This window comes from Notamacropus eugenii, chromosome 4 (genome assembly GCF_028372415.1).
Source record: "Notamacropus eugenii isolate mMacEug1 chromosome 4, mMacEug1.pri_v2, whole genome shotgun sequence".
Lineage (NCBI taxonomy): Eukaryota > Metazoa > Chordata > Mammalia > Diprotodontia > Macropodidae > Notamacropus > Notamacropus eugenii.
This window is the reverse complement of record NC_092875.1, coordinates 162,903,196-162,921,476: the sequence shown is the minus strand read 5'-3', so window position 1 is coordinate 162,921,476 and position 18,281 is coordinate 162,903,196. Positions and strand designations below refer to the sequence as shown.

The 18,281-nt window shown below is 35.6% G+C and overlaps 1 protein-coding gene and 1 long non-coding RNA gene across 2 annotated transcripts in view; one reads left to right on the top strand and one right to left on the bottom strand.

Annotated features, from left to right (window-relative positions):
• Positions 1-18,281, top strand: part of LOC140500739 (uncharacterized) — a 48,623-nt gene that overhangs the window by 18,995 nt on the left and 11,347 nt on the right. Inside the window, exons 2-4 of the long non-coding RNA XR_011965854.1 lie at positions 9,693-9,877; positions 10,387-10,452; positions 17,002-17,126. This is a non-coding gene — a long non-coding RNA (uncharacterized lncRNA). The remainder of the gene's footprint in view (positions 1-9,692; positions 9,878-10,386; positions 10,453-17,001; positions 17,127-18,281) is intronic.
• The window catches only part of PIP4P2 (phosphatidylinositol-4,5-bisphosphate 4-phosphatase 2), a 75,152-nt gene continuing 68,135 nt past the window's right edge, over positions 11,265-18,281 (bottom strand). Inside the window, exons 6-7 of the mRNA XM_072603602.1 lie at positions 13,712-13,802; positions 11,265-12,822 (exon numbers count right to left, since the gene is read on the bottom strand). Coding sequence (XP_072459703.1) covers positions 12,679-12,822; positions 13,712-13,802 — 235 coding nt within the window. The 3' untranslated portion in view covers positions 11,265-12,678. The remainder of the gene's footprint in view (positions 12,823-13,711; positions 13,803-18,281) is intronic.

The following is an 18,281-nucleotide window of genomic DNA, read 5'->3' as shown; positions in this document are numbered from 1 at the left end:
AAAGATACTGGAGTGGTTGGAGGCAAGCAGGGCTAAGTGACTTGTCCAGGGTCACACAACTAGTGAGTGTCTGAGGTCAGATTTGAACTCAAGAAGATGAAAATTCCTTCCTCCAGGCCCAGCACTAATCTACCATGCCACTTATCTGTTTTAGATAACCATAATTATGAATATGTGGCTCAAAATCCCATTCTAGTATACTCTATCTCTTCATAGGCACTTCTGGATCTGAAAATAATTAAGTTAATTAAAATAGAAGTAAGATAACCCATTCAGGAAAATAAACGGACAAGAGAATTATTTTCAGTCCCTCTCCTACACGAGATACAAAATGGGTATCATCTCCTGGAGGCTTATGGAGCAATGGGGAAATGATAAGCTTCAAAAGAAGTGGAGACACTTGTGGTCAGGAGTAAAACTTAGGTTTAACTGCCCAGCATTAAGATCTGATAGAGCTTCTTGGATGCACTGATTTACTTTTAAATCATACTCCAGCCTGCTTTCTCCATCTTCTAGGTTCCCCTCCTAAAACGTCTCTAGAATCCAAACTCATTTAGTATGGGCTACAAAATGGGCATCTCATGCTCAGCAAAGCATGGGTGCCCAGAGTAGAAGGTTATTGCAGGTTTTTTTCTTTGTCTAGCAAGCTCTCTACAACCAGCAATAAGGTTATGTGACCACCATCATACCTAGTCCTTTCTTCTTTGGCCAAGCCCATGACAGCCTGAATTCCCTACATCCAGGCACAAATCTTATAGGATTCCAAGTACCAGAGCTTCCCCAAATGAATGGTATAGGTTAGAAAAAACATGTTAAGGTTACAAAGTATACTATGCCTAATACTCTACTACTGTGCACCATCTCAAGACATATATAATTTCTTCTTCTGTTACCTTAAAGCATCATATGTCAACCTGGTCACTAGTCAGATAGATCTGGTCTTTATGAAATGAGTTGTTTATTCTGCATCCTCAATATCCTTAAAACTACTGGCCAACAGTTACAAATCTGGGTTATCTCATGCTGAGTTCCACTGCCTTCAATTTCTAATGGTTCAGACTTTAAAAATGGCCTCAATTACCTTGATGCCTGCAACCTGGAATAGCAGGCAGTAAAAGTACAACCTTTTGATTCATACCTTCCTCTCCAACTCCAACAACCCCCAACCTCTACTTGGGGAAAAGTCCCTTGACCCTTAAGGAGGCAAAAACAAGCAATATCTTTTCCATTTGAATTATGACTTCTCTATGTGGGCTATTGTCTTACTCCATATTTGAATTTTGCATGAAGACCTCTACTCTAGTTAGTGGGAACTCCCAACTTCCCAAAGCAGTTTATTCCACTCTTGGATAGTTTAAATTATTGGGAAATTTTTCTTTATGTCAGACCTAAATGTTTCTTCTTTGTCATCTTCCAGTCAGTGTTCCTAATTTTGCCTTTCGGAATTGAACAAAATAAACCTATGTCACATAGCAACCCTTCAAAACTTGAAGGCAGCTCTCCTATACCTGCTGTCTTTTTCCCACCAGCTGTACTTCTTGAATTGGACTCTACGATGCTCCTGTGTTGGGTTCCTTCTTCCTTTCATCTCCCCATTCTTTTCAGTTTCCTTTTATGTGTAACATTTCTCCAGTTCCATTATAAATTCATTAAGAATGGAGGTTGTCTTCCCCTTTCTTTAGGATTAGATTATTTAGTTTCAAAATAATTTTTAATCTATACTTCCACAGGCCTTTGTTCAATGTAATTTTTATTGCATTATGATCTGAAAAGAGTGCATTTAATATTTCCACTTTTTTACATTTGTTTGTGAACTTTTTATGTGCTAATCCATGGTTAATTTTTGTGAAGATGACAGACACAGATGAAAAAAAGGTATATTCCTTTCTATTACCATTCAATTTTGTCTAGAGGTCTATTATATCTAACTTTTTCTAAAATTCTATTTATCTCCTTAATTTCTTATTTATTTTATGATTAGATTTATCTAGCTCTGAGAAGGGAAAGTTGAGGTTCCCCACTAATTTAGTTTTACTGTTTTTCCTGTAACTAATTTAACTTTTCCTTTAAGAATACGGATGTTATGTCATTTGGTGCATACATGTTTAGTATTGATATTACTTCATTGTCTTTGATACCTTTTAGCAAGATGTAGTTTTCTTGTTTATCTCTTTTTTTACTTTAGCTAAAGCATTTTAGATTCTGCTCCAACCCCATGTCTTAGCTCTGTTTATATTTATTTAAAGTGTGTTTCCCGTAAATAACATATTGTTGGATTCTCATGTCTAATACGTTCTGTTCTGCTCTCTGTTTCTGATTTATGGATGAGTTGATCCATTCACATTCGCATATGATTACTAGCTAAGCATTTCCCTCCATCCTGTTTTCTCCTACCTCTTTCATTACCCTGTCTCTCCTCAAAAGTCTGCTTTGCTTCCACCTACCTAATTCATTCCTTTATCCATCATATCCATTCCTCTTTTAATCCATTCTACCTTTTATCACATACCCGACATACTTTCTCTTATCCCCTTCTCTTCCTATTTCTCTGCTGGATAAGATACATGTCTATACTTAACTGAGTATGTATGTAGTCAATCCTCAACATTCACATGTTTAACTTTCATTATTTCAAACATTTACATGATTTTCTTAGTAACCTCATTTTCACCTTCACATTGGCAACCACACACATTTGCAGCTATGAGCAGTGGAGAAAAAAATGAGAGATGCAACATGTGCAATTTTGTGGAGTGGCTGGTATCCTATTAGGCATTTCACTGGTCTTGTTTATCGTACCCCTATATAGAGGTCCTTGTGCATTTGTTGCATATTTTCATTATTTACTTTTAAAACTCAAGTTTTGTGTTGCAATTATACCCCCAAAGCATGGTGCAAGTCCTTTGAGCTTAAGGACCTCACCAGTCTAGGTGTTTTCCACCTGAAGCAATTAAAGTGCCAGAAACTTTTATCTTGGTTTTCAGAAAGCAGTCAAGGTAGAAAAGTTTATAGCAGTATAGTATATAGTACAATACCCTGATACAGTGAAAGATAAGATTCAGATTAAAAAATATTTTGGTTTTAAGAATTTTATTTGATGTACAGTATTTATGGTACTGTAGATTTCATGTGCTATAAAAAATGAGTGAAATATTTTTAATTAAGATGTTAGCACAAAAGATCACAGAATTCTAGGGAAATATTAGCAAGAAAAATGTTTTGCATGTTAATTTTATTTCACTTAGTGAGTTTCATGAATTATTTCATGGATACTGTGTTAGAAAAATGCATATCATCAAAATTAATGTTTTGTTATAAAGAATTGTGCACAAAAAGTTTATTTTTGGCAATCTCTAGCAAAATATTACAGTTTTTGGTGGTTATGGTGACCTAATTCTCCTATTTTGCTTTCATCTTATTTTCCAGAAATGTTACCCCTTCAACTATAAAAGTGCATGCTTCTTTTATGTAATTTTCCTCATTCTTCCTCTGCCTTCCCCCTTTTCACAGTGCATTGCTTTTGTTTACCCATCCATTTTTTTATATCATCTCAACATAATTGGACCACTCCTGTGTCCTCTATCTATGTAGAGTCCTTCTAAGTGTCCTAAGAATAAAGTTCTTGTGAGTTACAAGTATCATTTTCCCATGTAGGAATATAAACATTTTAACCTTATTGAGTCCTTTATGATTTCTTTTATGCTTACCTTTTAATGCCTCTTGAGTCTTACATTTGAAAGTCCTTTGTTAATATAATATTCCAACCTCTCTGCCACTTTAATGTTGTATCTCCTAAATCATGTGTGATCCTAAATGTCACTTCATGATCTTTGAATACTTTGTTTTTTGCTGTTTGAAATATTTTCTCTCTGATAGGGAACATTCTGGCTCTAACATTTCCAGGAGTTTTCATTTGGGGATTTCTTTCAGGAGGAGATAAGTGGCTTCTTTCTATTTCTATTTTATCCTTTGTTTCTAGAACATCAAGGCAGTTTTCTTATAATTCTTGAAGTATGATGCCTAGGCTCATCCTTTGATCATTGCATACAGGTAGTCCAGTAATTCTTAAATATTTTCTCCTTGATCTATTTTCCAGATAAGTTTTTTATAAGATAATTCATATTTTCTTCTGGGCTTTTTTGTTCATTCGCTTGATTTTGTTTTATTATTTCTTGATGCCTCATAATCAGCTTCCACTTGCCCAATGCAAATTTTTCAGGAATTATTTTCTTCAGTTCTTTTTCCATTTGACCAATTGTGTTCCTTAAGGTTTTATTTTCTTCATTATTTTTTGCACCTCTTTTACCAAGGAATTGTCTTTTCATATTTTCTTGCATTGATCTCATTTCTTTCCCCAATTTTTCCTCTCCCAGTCTTATTTGATTTTGTAGATAACTTAGCTCTTTCAGGAATCCTTGTTGGGCTTGTGTCCGTTTCATATTTTTCTTTGAGGTTTTGCTTGCAGTTTTTTTTTTTTATATCATGGTCTTCTTCTGATTTTGTGTTTTGATGTTCCCTGTTTCTATGGCAGATCTTTGTGGTCAGATTCTTTTCTTGTTGTTCACTTTTTCCAGGTTGTTTCTTGACTTTGAAGTTGGGCTTTGTGCCTGGGGTGGTATTAGGGTGGACACTATACCAAGCTTCAAGCTTTTTTTACATTGCTATTTTTTAGAGCTAGTTCTAGGGGTTTGCTGGTTTTGGGTGCTTCCAAGGTGGTATGATCAGAAGATAGCTGTGGTTTCTGTGTTCCTGGTCTGCATTCTGGTTTTTACCCAGGAAGGGTCCTGAATCCTTTGCAATCCCAAGTACTACTGCTTCTGAGGGTCCTTGCTCCCTTGGGACCAAAAGCAATATGGTTTCTCACAGGTTCTGCTCCTTTCCACCCTGGAACTGTGACCTGAAAGTGGGTATGAGCAATGGAGTTGCCAACAGTGCCCAGTGCTAGTATTGGGGCCCTCTGTAATCTTTCTGACCAGTTACCATATCCCTTTACCTCTTACTGTCTCTTCAAAAGCTGTTTTCTGAAGCATTTGCTGCTGCTGCTGCTGTAGCTGCCTCTAGAGTCCACTACTAGTATTACCCCATGTGTGCTCCAAGCTAGCTCTTTCCTTAGTGTCATAGACTTCTCCTTCCAACCTCCTAAATTACCTTGGGCTGGGGAAACATCTCACTCTGATGTTTTGCTGAATCTGCCACTCCAGAATTCTATTTGAGGCATTATTTTAAAGTTGTTTGGAGGGGAATGTTGGGAGAGCTTGACTGTAGTTACTTCCTCTACTCTGCCATCTTAGCTCCACCTCCATTCTTTCCTTTTCTTATTTTTATTCCCAGGTTTTAGCACAATGCTGGATGGACATACAGTGTGTACTTCATAAATGTTGATTGAATTGAGTTTAAATTCTCTAGGCTAAACATCCCAAGCTCTTTCAAATGATACTCATATGTCTTTATCTTAAGGCACTTAACTAGTCCAGGTGCCTTCTTCTAGACACTCTAGATGACATATCAAGTGCCTTGAACTAGACACAATATTCCAGATGTGGTGTGAGCAACAAAGAACGCAGTGAAAGTATCACTTCCTCAGTCCAAAATATTCTGCTTCTCCTCATGTACTTTACTTTAGCTTTTTGGCTGCCATATTACACTGTTGACTCATTGAACTTGTAGGTCACTAAAACATTTTTTTCAAGTTAACTGTTTTTTAGCCACACTTTTCCTTTTCCTCTCCTCTGTTCGTTGGGAGTTGATTTTTTGAATACAAATGAAATACATTACATCTATCCTTACTAAATTTTATTTTCTTAAATCAGCCCAATATTCTAGTTTATCATTAGTTTTGGTAATCTGGATAATGTCATCTAATATATTAGCTATCTCTACCAGTTTCATATAACCTGCAAGACTGATAAGCATGCCATCTATACTTTTATTCAACGCTGATTGAAAATTACTTTCTTTGCTCTTCAAAAGCTATCAATGGCACATTTTGAGGCAGAAAAACAAGTCTTTAAATGCTTGCTCACAATTTTCATTTCAATGATTTCAAAATGATGTGAAAGGGTTTATTCCATTTTGCCCCTTTTTGCCTTTCTAATTTTGGTCCTTGACAACCAAATGTTCACAGATGCAATCACCGAGAGGTTTAATGATTGTATAATTACTCAGCCACCTCTAATAGTAGTAAATTTGTGAATGTCATCTCAAATAATTCTTCAGATGAAGTCAGATGAGGAGTGTTAATCTCTTCTCAGGATTTATATTCTTTATTGAGATATTCTGTGATGTATAATTGATATAATATTGTTTGCCTTCTCAATGGGTGGGGGAAGGGCAGGAGGGAGAGAGAGAATTTGGAACTAAAAATCTAAAAAAATATTTAAAATAATTTGAATTTTTTTTAAAACAAGAGATACTCTGTGATCCATGTACTCAACCAAGGTTCTGCTGAATTGGGACTTGTCCACTGACAGCTTCAGACCAACAGCTTTGTTTTCCTCTGTCCAAACTGACAAACTTATCCAGATACAGTAACACTTCCAAGTAGTTCATGTTATCAAGCAGTCTTTTGGTGAGCTACCAAAAAGTAGTGGGATAGACTTGACTGCTGACCACCAAGATGGCAAAGTATCAGGAATAATTACAGCTGAGCTCTCCCCAACTACTCTGCAAAGACCTAAAATAAAAAGGCACCAGATCGAGTTGTATACATCATCATGGTGCACACAGAGAAGACTATAAAAGCAAAAAGAAAGGGGTAAGGGGAGTAGGCAACACTAGAACCTTATTTTTATCTGAATTGGTGAAGGGAGGGAAGAATACACAAATAGCTGCGTGCAGAAATACATTTTATTTAATAGGGAAAAAGAAGGAAAAAGAGAGGGCATATAAGGGGGAGGGTAGGTAAAGAGAGAGCATAGTTCTAAGCAAAATAAACTAACTATTTAGGATAGATTCCAAAGAGAGTTTTATAAGTGAGAAATGAAGGACAGAAGCCTGTTATTGGACTTTGAGTGAGCAAAAGATAAGAGAGACAGTGGAAGCATATTGTACCAGATCTAGAGCACTGGTGCTCAGCACACTTCTATGTAAAAAGGAAATGGTAAGTGAAGATAAGAAGTATAAGAGAATAAAAATGGAAGGAAATATATGATTCATGATCATCACTGTGAATGTAAATGGGATTAACTCACCCATAAAACAGAAAGGGATAGAAGATTGAATTAAAACAGATTCCAACAAGATGGTATTTGCAAAGAATCATTTGAAACAAAGATTCACACAGAGTTAAAATAGGAAATGAAATAAAATTTATTATGTTTTAGCTGAAGCAAAAAGTCTTGTGGCCCAGAAATCTCTTGTGACATGCATTAAAATGGTAGAATCCCACAGGACAAATGATGGACTCCTTTTCCTTACCTTTCTCTACCATGGAGGCTTGATTACATTCACTGTACAACTCCAACACTGAAAACTACTGTTTGTTCATCAGACAGTCCAGTATATCTTGTGTTCAAGCATATTGTTACTGATTTACATTAGTTCTTTCTCAAAATCTAGTATCCACACATATCCAGATTTTCCCATTCTTCTGTTTCTACAGCCATGGGAAAGATATGGGGATTCTAGAACTTCATGGCATCATTGAATAAGATCGAGGTCCTGTAGTTCTCCATCCCTCATAAGACAACTTTTAGAGACAGTTATCCTCCAAATACGGGATTCTTAAGTGAAATTCTGTGTGCTACTCTTTTGGTACAGCCTGCATCCCAAAGTGAAAATAAACCAATTCTCAAGCCAAATTTCCTTTTTAGATGATCTTCATATTCCTTAGACATTCCCAATGTTCCTAAATCAAACTTCTCTGCACCTCCTTGAGCTGGAAGTTTGGTTTACTGCTTTGATTCTCTTATGACCAGAATGTCTTCTCTCTGCTAAACTCCAGCTTGGTGTCTGTGATCCTCTGCTAGTATTTTGAATAAACTGAACTTGATTCTAATCAGCCCTGAGACTCCTGAAATGAACATAACTAGGTCATTTTGATATTTAGGAGTTGCCTAGGAAACTCCATATTCACAACTTTCCTCATCTCCTGAGCCCATTTCTCCATCTCCTCCTTTTCCTTCCCAAGAATCCATTGCCTTCACTTACTTTCCCATCAGAATTCCATATTTATAAATTGACCTTTTCTTCCTCTTCACTCTAAATTCCCATTACCTCAGAATAGTGAATTTCACCTAAGTGCTGAGGAAGAAAATTTTTACTATAGTTAGATAATTGCTACATGTTCTTCCAGTAAAGATTGATGTGACAAGGATGAAATTCTTTGGAGTTTACAGTGGCCCATGTTAATAACACTGTTTTCTGATGTCTATCCAGTGACCTTTAGATTCTAGCATTTCTTGTATTTTTTTTTATTTTTATGGCAATTATTCACATTAAGATGTATGTTACTTATAGGGACATTTGCATTTTTAAAACAGTAGATCTTAAAAGAATCTCTTAACTAGTAGAGATGATTTTTTTTTTTCCAGAAGGCGAGACTGTTCACAGCTCCTTGCCTATTTAGGGCCACAGGCAGATTTCCTGCCCTAACGCACCAAGAACAGAAGTTTGTAACTTGATCCCTTCTGAAAGGCTGCAGATTTCTGAACTAGAATCTCTTATCTTACCCCCCTGTTAGAACTTCTTCTGCTTTTTTTGCGTATTATTAACCTCCATATTCTAATTTTGGTTAAGCTCTATTCTAGTCATGCTTTGTCATGTGATTTTTCCATTGCTTAGACCATAGCACCACACTCTTCAGCAAGCCCTCTTTGTTCAAGGATGCCTTAAGATTATTCTTACTGAGATATAAAATGGTGACTTAAAAAAATTCTTCTCCTTGTCAAAGCTCTTTTCTCACCTCTTCCCACCCCTCAAACCCAAATCCACCACAAAGCTATCTTGGTTTATAACATTTTTAGTTAACGATGGTCTTATATATCCTGCCTTTAGTTTGTTCATCACGGTTTTTCAAATAATAATTGGCTGTTAGAGTTTTTAAGATGCATGAACACGCCTTCTAAATTTGATTTGTATTTGTCTTTTGCAGCACCATGTATTCATACATATTTATTAAATGATACCTAATAATAGTGATGAGAGATTAAAGGATACAGGACATAAGCAGATACACACAAAGTAAAAATAACAATTAAGTGTATATGGGAGCATGGTGCTATTTAGGTGACACAGAAATTAGGTGTTATGATTATAGAAAAAGAATAGATATAACTCTAGGCCTCAAGGAGATTATAGTCTAAAATGGATCACACATTGAATACAGGAAAGAGGAAGAGAATAGGAATTTTTTGTATTTTAATTTATGTTTATAATATTTACTTATAGTAATTTGTATTTTAAACTTTGTATTTTAAATTTTTTTTTTTTGCTATTTTCCATAGTTCCATTGATGTGTATTGCATTTTTAGTGTCTTTAGGATTAGGGAACCAAGTGGAAGGAGAAAAAAAGTCAACAAAAGACAGAGGAGGGAATTTAGGAATGGAGAAATAAAACTTTGGGAACAATTAATGACAAGGGAAGAAGCAAGGAAAAATAATTTATTTGTTGGAACAATTTCCATGAATGATCCTTTAGAATTACGTTAGAGCTGAAGGCATCTTAAAGATTATCCAACCTTTTGCTTTTGTAGACAACAAAAATGAAGTCCAGAAAGGTGAAGAGATTTTTCCATCACCGTACCCTTAAGGCAAATCCAGGACAATAATAATGAAAAGAACCACAACACCTCATATCGATATAGTGCCTACCACATGGCAGGAAGTATGCTAAGCATTTCACAGACGTCTCTCTTGATCCTCACAACAACCCTGGGAGGTAGGTGCTATAATTATCCCCATTTTACAGATGAGGAAACTAAGGCAGGCAGCGGTTAAGTGACTTGCCCAGGGTCACACAACTAGTAGTTGTCTGAGGCTGGATCTGAATTGAGGTCTTTCTGCCTTCAGACCCAGCGCTCTATCCATTATGGCACTAAGGTTTCCTATATTCCACCTTTCTGCTGTATGTAAGAGGCATACCAGCTAGGTCTATTAAAATGTCTTTTCCCCTTATGTAGAAACAACTGGCAATGGATCCCATATGCAGAATCCCCAGGGATCTGAGAAGCCATTCTAAAGTCTGAGAAAGGTTGAGAAGTAGAAAGGGGAGCCCCAACAAAGATATGTATGGTTCCCTCGTGCTGTAAGGCCTTTTTAAAAGCCAAATGCTTGATGAGAAACCGTAGGGAAAATAAGCTTCATCCTATGCTGCTAAAATTTTCATTTGTTTAGTCCCAAAGAAGTAACTAAAACCTTCGTATTAACCAAATTTTTGGTTAATTGCAGGATACATGAAGCCTTTCTGTAGGGAAATGGTAATATTCTGTGGAAAAGAAAGAAGAGTGAATCAAGGTAGATTTGTTGTTATGGTTAAGTCCTTTTTTTCTTAAACTCACTTTTATTTAATCTTTTCCTTTTAAGTATTTTTCTGTGATTTCTTTGAAAGCACTTTTTCTAAAGATATGAATGATAGATCTCGATAAATAAAACAACCTTTCAAATACCTATGCAGATGGAACATGGGTAACATGAATAAATTAAATTCACAGATGTTTTCTAAACCTCATTTTTGCCAATAATTTCAAATCTCCCATCACAAATCAGAACCTGTTAGCAATTAGCCAATTGATTTATCTGAATTTTAGTTTATTTCTTTATCCTCTCATAGAATTAGAGAAATGCCTAAGGAAAAGAAGGAAGAATAGGCTGGAAAATTCACAAACTGGATAATAAGCCATTAAATAATTGAGGATTGACAGTTTACTTTTTTCACAATTGAATGTAATAAACCCATTATAAACAGTCCTTGGACTTTTTAAAAATTCCTTAAAGGAGTATAGCTTACTGTATTGTTGCAAATAGTAAAATTCTGAAAAAATGAGTAGTTAACAATTGTTGGGATAAATTACATCTGTGAATAGGAATAAAGAAGTACACCTACATTTTCTAAGAAGAAGTATTTTTTAAAAGGAAACAATTTCCATTTATCCATAACTTGTTTCCATGCTTAGTCTAAAATACGAAAGAACTCATTAATAAGACTTGACCTAAATCTGCTCCTGCCTAGTGTGGGCTACTGTGAAATAAAATCACAAGTGACACAGATCAGTCAGAGAAGATATATCTTGACTAAAAATAATAATTACATGGAGGGAAAACAGGGAAACTTTTGAATAATTATCTTTATTAGTGTACTTTAAAAGGTACATTATAATCCTGAGCTACTGCATTTGTACATTTATCATCATTTGCTGTTTGAAGTTTACACTTACTGTATTCCAAATTATCTTGAGTGTCTTCTTGACCAAATTAGGAACAGAAATATTTTAAAATATTTTCTTATTCCTGCAGTATCTACCTAATTTACTACAACTCCCATTACTTAAAAACTATTAGCTTATAAAGAGCTCAGGACATTCTCTCTCAATTTTGCAAAAAAATTGTTTTCAAAATTGCAAAGATGGGCAGTGTGAGAGCTGGTCCCTTAACCCTTATGAATTCTTAGAAAACTAAGTTGCTTCTTGTGGCTTATTCCACCTTAAATAAAGTGGGTATTTAATTGACCAGCTATATTAGGATGGAGTGGTAAGACAACTGTATACTCATCCTTTTAGCTAGCACAAAATGTCAATAACTCCCTTTCCATATGACCAATATAGAATGGCCCCAAAAAGGAAATTTTGCCACAATCAAATGACAAGAAGCAAACCAATGCAGCCCTACTTCTTTTTCTACAAGATAGCTATGTATTACAAAACATTATATGAAACACTTTCCCCAGACTGGGTAAAGGAACTCCTACAAATTATTAAAATTAAGTCCATGAATCTAGATCAGGGCTTTTTTAGGACAGACAAAATCAGAAAAAAACAACTTCTAGGATCCTTGAGAAGAGACATTTATCTAACATTTTCTCCCATAGTGGACAAATGATTATTTTATCATTCTATTTCAATGCTACCAAAATATTATTTCTTTCTACCTGAAAAATAAACATACAGTGTTTGCAAATGTTTTCCTTCTAGTAATAGTGTCACAGTATTCGAAAGTAGATTCAAACATTGTGTTTTGAATAAGGTCACTATGATCTTCTGTAAAAGTTACAGTAAGTTCAGGCAGAATGCTTATTGCTTAGATCTTAAAGCAAGCCACTTTGATACAGCGGTAATTAAAATCTAAGTACGATTATGAGGTTATTTTAGAAACACTGATTAACACTTCTTGCTCTTAAACACTTAGATCATAAAGTAATGCAACAAAAAAATTTTGAAAATAATGAAAAGGAGATGTAAAACCTAAACTGTGAGTGAAAAATTTTAAAGTACCTTATAAGATAGGTAAATAAACATGTAAACATAGCTTTATTATTCAGAGCTTGGAAATCTAGCAGCAAAACAAACTCTTTGCATATAATGCAGTGCAATGGATATTTACTTTTTAAAAGGACCCTCCCCCCAACTTGGAACTACTGTACCTAGGATGGAATCCATCAAGGAAAGTTATTTTTAAATGTCCACTTGTTTTATCCAGAACTGCTAAAGATTCTCACCTCCAGTAATCTTATCATTAGAAGCAAGCTTATGCAAAACTGTGTTCTGGATAACTGACTTTTATGGCTCCCCAGTAACAAGCTCGGATAAGGCAGATCAAGCCTAAAAGATAAGCAATTGCCCAAGAAACATAGGTTGCATGAAATCGCCTGGCAAAATCTTGTGTACCAACCTAAAATGAAAAGAAAAACAAAATAACTTAGAGTTAGAAAATTTGAAGAAATAGTCCCTTAAATGATGAAAAATTGCATATTACTACTTAGAAAACTTTCACATCCTTACTTAGTATCTAAAAATATATCAACAGATACAAAAAATAACCATCCCCAAACAATATTTACTTCACATGAGGGTAAAATATAGTCAACCTAATGGAGATGTTCTCAGATTTTTATTCATTTATAAAAATATCTGCTAGTAACTAGCTTTATAAAATTTTTAGACACAGATAAATTCTAAAAACCATCTAGTCTGTCTGACCAGAGGGGGTATAGATGAATAATACCAAACTGAGTGAATTGTCCTTGAGAGAGAGAGGATAATAAAAGTTAAACGGTTGCAAAAGGACTAATTTACTTCAGGTCTTTGAGCCTACTCAGCTGTGTTCTTTTTCTCAGAACAAATCCTCCCCACCATGATGTGGGATCTTTCTCTCTTAGCATACATTAAGAAGAAAGAAAATTATTTTCTGCACTCCATACCAATAGTCATCGTTTCTCAATAGGAATGAGTCATAGGACAGTGGCAAAGTTAGTCCTAGCAAGACGTGGAAGCCAACTGACTTCTATTAGTTCCACAGCAAAATTGATGAGGCAATAGGTAGGTCCAAGAACTCAGAATTGGAGATGACTTTAGAGGTCATCTAGTCCAGCTCCTCGTTTTACAAATGAAGAAACTGAGGTCCAGGAAGTGAATCGAATTGCTAAGGTCAGACAAGTAGTTAAGGACAAATTTAAACCCAGATTTCTAAGACCAGAACTCTTTTGGCAATACAGCTACGACTATGTTGTAGAGCTAAAAACAAAGAATTTTATTAATCTCACCATTAATATAACACTTACAGTTAGTCCAACTCCAATGAAAATACATATCATTCCAATGGTAATATATGCACAGCAACGTCTTCTCGGAAGTGCACTACCCACTGAGGAACTGTGTGCACATAACAACAAAAGATATTCAACATCTAGGTTAAAATTCTTTTTAATCTGTTTTCTTTCATATATACCTTTCATCTACATATCCGTGTATCCAACCCAATAAACACTTATCAGGTGCCTACTTTGTGTAAGGCACCAAGTAGTCAGCATAGAAACAAAGGGGGAAAACATCAAGAAACTTAATTGGGAGAATACAACATGTAATTAGGTAAGCATATATATGGTCATTTGAGGAAATAGTAGAGAGTATTAATTACTAACTGGATAAATTTATAAAGACCTTGTTCCCTAGACTAAAGAAATATGCACTACCACTCACAAATATGCACTACCACGCACAGTTAAAGGACAACTGTAAACTTTGTTTGGAGAAACAAAGAAGGTTTGGTATTTTCTTTGAATGCTCTCTGGTACTGGATATAGGTTCAGGCACAGGGGCACCAGTGGTACCTGGTGACTAAATACAGAATATTAGAACTGGAAGAGAACACTAAAGCCATGTAATCTAACCTGTACCTGAAAAACATACATACACACACACACACACACACACACACACACACACACACCACCTCTTCAATGTAAAGACCTAGTTATCACGCAACCTTTGTTTTAAGACCTTCACTGAAGGTGGTGGGGAGGGATTGTGCTGCAACCCCAAACCTTGCAAGGAATCCCAACTGCACTCTTGGATGACTCTAATTATGAAGAATTTTGTTCTTTTTGTAGATTCAGACTTAAATTTGCCGGTGGGTTCAAATCCCACCTCTATCTTTCTGTGATTGTGAGCACGTTACTTAACCTCTCCCTACCTACTAACTCACAGACAGTTGTACCTATGGAAGTCAAGGGAGAGGACTTGAGAAAAGGAGATTTGATTTAGCAATTAGGTCACTTCTCACCCTGGAGAAAGAAATTTCAATCGGAGATAATGGAACTCAGAATCTAGGGCTTCTACCAAGAATGACTTATAAGAGAATAGAGAGTGAATAAACACATGAACAATTTTGACAGCGAGAGGAAGAAATATAGGAGAATAACTAGAATGGACAAGGTTAAGCTAGGATTTCTCACAAGACAGAACTTGACAAGTTAAGAAAAAAGAGACAAAATAAAGAGGAAGGGAAATTGCAGAGAAAAGATATCAAAGAGCAGCTGTTTTGTAATGTGAACTTCTTAAATATTTTTTAATATTTTATGGAACCAATGCAGTATTGGACTATTGTATTCCTCTATTTCACCAGGTGACTGGTTAATTTCCTTTTTCAATCATGCACATATGGACAACATATTTCATATCTACTTACTGAGCACAAGTCTCACTGGCAATGAGCCAAATTTGGTGCTCGTACATTGTGCATTTTTCCATTACTTTTGGGTTTCACCTGTAATTGGGATTCAACTGCAGTTTTGGCTAGGATATTAATGGAAGAAGATGGGCTTTTTCAGCATTTTCACTTTTCAGTGAAATCCCTAGAAACTGGAACACTGGCTTAAAGCTTAAAGCTAACATTTGGGCTAGAGATGGAATTATACCTCCCAGAAGATAACGGGAGGGACATGCAGACAACAGAAGTCTTGAGGACAGAGAGCTTTGCATTCTCTTCTTGAAACACCAAGACTGGAGAAGTTTTGTGACATGGCAAATAGATACTCAGTGCTTCAATAATCTCTGACTTGAACTTTGAACTTGACACTATATTTGACTGTCTTGTAAAGGGGCAGGAAAAGCACGAAGCTGTAGTTTCTAGTGAATGAATATAGTTTCTAATGAGGATATAAAGACAACGCTCTGTGTGTGTATGTATGTATGTATGTGTGTGCATATATATGTATGTATACATATGTATACATACATATACATGTATAAAAAACACATTTTTTGAAGTCTCAAGACCACATATCAGCAAGCTACACTACAAAAATATATTTGAAAAATTGACAATTCAGAAACAAAATGTTTTCTTAATGTAATCAGATCTCTGATTTTTAAATAATTGCAAGTCAGTAACTCCAACCTAGGACATAATTATTACTGCTTAATATTTTCCCAAAGAATTACTATCTGCCATATTTTCATGAGACAGAAGTTCAGTATCAGGTCTCAGCCTGCCAAGTGCACATCCTTTTAAAATAAGGCACCAATCATATTGCAAAGCTGCCTCAACTTGGCAATTCTAGGAGATGACTGAGGGCTTTTCATATGAAAAAATGTTTAAGTCCTTGTCTGGTTACTACAGAGGTTTTAAGCTGAGAATACCTTTATGCTTCTAAATTGTTTGGTTGTTTTATTTTGGGGGCAGGAGGGGGAAATCTGTTCTTGTATATCAGGGCTTAAGTGTTTTTATTCTGAATTATAAATCATAGACAAGGTGATGACAAACTGGGTGCTACTTTTTAAAAATGTTTTATTGTTGCCTTTTTCTATCACTGTCAGTTTCCATAAGCTCCCCCTCAAATCCTCACCTAAACCACCCTCCCCAAATCTCCCCCTTATAACGAGACAGTTGAGCAAAACAAGTTATTATAGCACCTCTATCTGATAACATATACAACATTATAAAATAAATCTTTCAATATAACATTAGACACATTTTTGGGTGGCAAGAACTCTAGCACATATTCAAATAAATTAATTCTTCTGTCATTACTGGATCATATCTCTACTCCTGGCTTAAGATCAGTGGCCTGAACTCTTCTTCTATTGGTTGGCAGTTTACTCCAATAACAATATTGACTGCATTTCTGTTGACTTTCACTCAAATGTTTTTCTGTTTTCCTCTCTTATATATACGTATAATATAGATATATGATGTATTATGTATATATTATATTATGTACATATGATATATTGTCATGTATATTGTTATGTATACATTATATCATATCATATTATATATCATATATATCTTATATATATAAAGTGAAGAGTGAAATGAAGAAAAGAAAAAGAAAAAGAAGACAGATATATATACACAGCTCTTTCCTCCTCTTCCTTTTCAGCTTAAATCCCTTTTAAAAAATTAAACCTGTATTATTCCATGTAAATACATCTTTAACTTCCCTTGTTAGGTGAACTCTATCCCTGACTGAGAGTCCATCACGACTATATTTTAAGCCTTAGTCCACAAATCCCAATCTCTAATTTGCTGTTGGGTTGAACTAATCATCTCTGTTTTGATTGTTCTTAGATAAGTATCAGTGAGAGCAACTGCACAATGTGGGGTCCTATAAGAAGTCAAAGAGACTGAGGAATCAACATGTGATTCAAGGACTGAAACTTCATTCTTCTACTCTTCAGACAATGGCAAAAGTGGTAACTATGCAATAGAGTACTATAGCTGACGATAACTGATCCCATGCTAGGCATGAGAAAAAGTGGTTGGCACTATGTAGGCTCTCCATGTATTTTAGCTACACTCAATGATACTGATATCTAACTTGATGATATGTGTCTCTATGGGAAGGAAGGAAGACAAGATGGGAACAGGGAGAGGATCATCTATTCTTTGGCCGTAATAGTACTACATAATAGTATTTATATATTATATTTAGGTAAGGAGAATTCTTGAACTGATACAAAATAGATTTTGGTGGCCCAATATGGCAGCAAATATGTATAAGTGTGAGATACGCTTAACGTATTTAAAGGAAAGGGCTATCAACTAGTTTTGTTTATATGGAAAGTATGCCAGTTAGTCACTAAACATTTATTAAACAACTACTGTGTTCCAGGTACTTTGCTAAGAACAGGACACAAACACACACAAACAAAAGACAGTCTCTGCCCTCAAGTAGGTTACAATCTAATGGAGTAAGACAAAACACAAAAGGAAGCTGAATACAAAGGAAGGGAGTCAAGGGATCAATACAGGGGCATGGTGGAGAAGTCAGCCAGAGAAGTCCTAGGGTTGTGCAGCCATGTAAAGGATGAGATGTCTGAGCTGAACTCTCTCCTTAAACAGAGGTTCAGAATTCACGGCCCCATCCTCCAATTAGAAAGGTCAGAGTAGAGGTGGTGGAGAACCAAGGCTGATCCTATAGGATGATGAGGTTATCCCAATAATAAGCTTCCTCAGGGCATGATGGAGAAGTCAAGTACTAGCAAGTCTTTAGAGATTATGTGTACAGACTTTTAACTCTGAAAGAGATAGGAAAAATGTGAGCAACATCTTAGTAGAGAAAAATCATCTTACCTAATAGGCAGATGCCTGCTGAAGGGGTGGAGGAAACTAAAGTACTATAAGGTCTTTCCTCTTCGGGGGCTCACGTACCAGTGTCAACTCTGACCAAAGTTGAAACTTGAGAGGAAGTTACCCAAAGTGACATTGGTTTCAACAAGAATAAAAAAAGATTAGAAGTGTACTTTACAATCCTCAAGGAGGCCTAAAGGATTTTAACCATTTATTACTGAACCTGCTGAAGATTCAGAAGCTTGAGCAGAAGGTTTAGAAGTGTCAACAAGCATTTC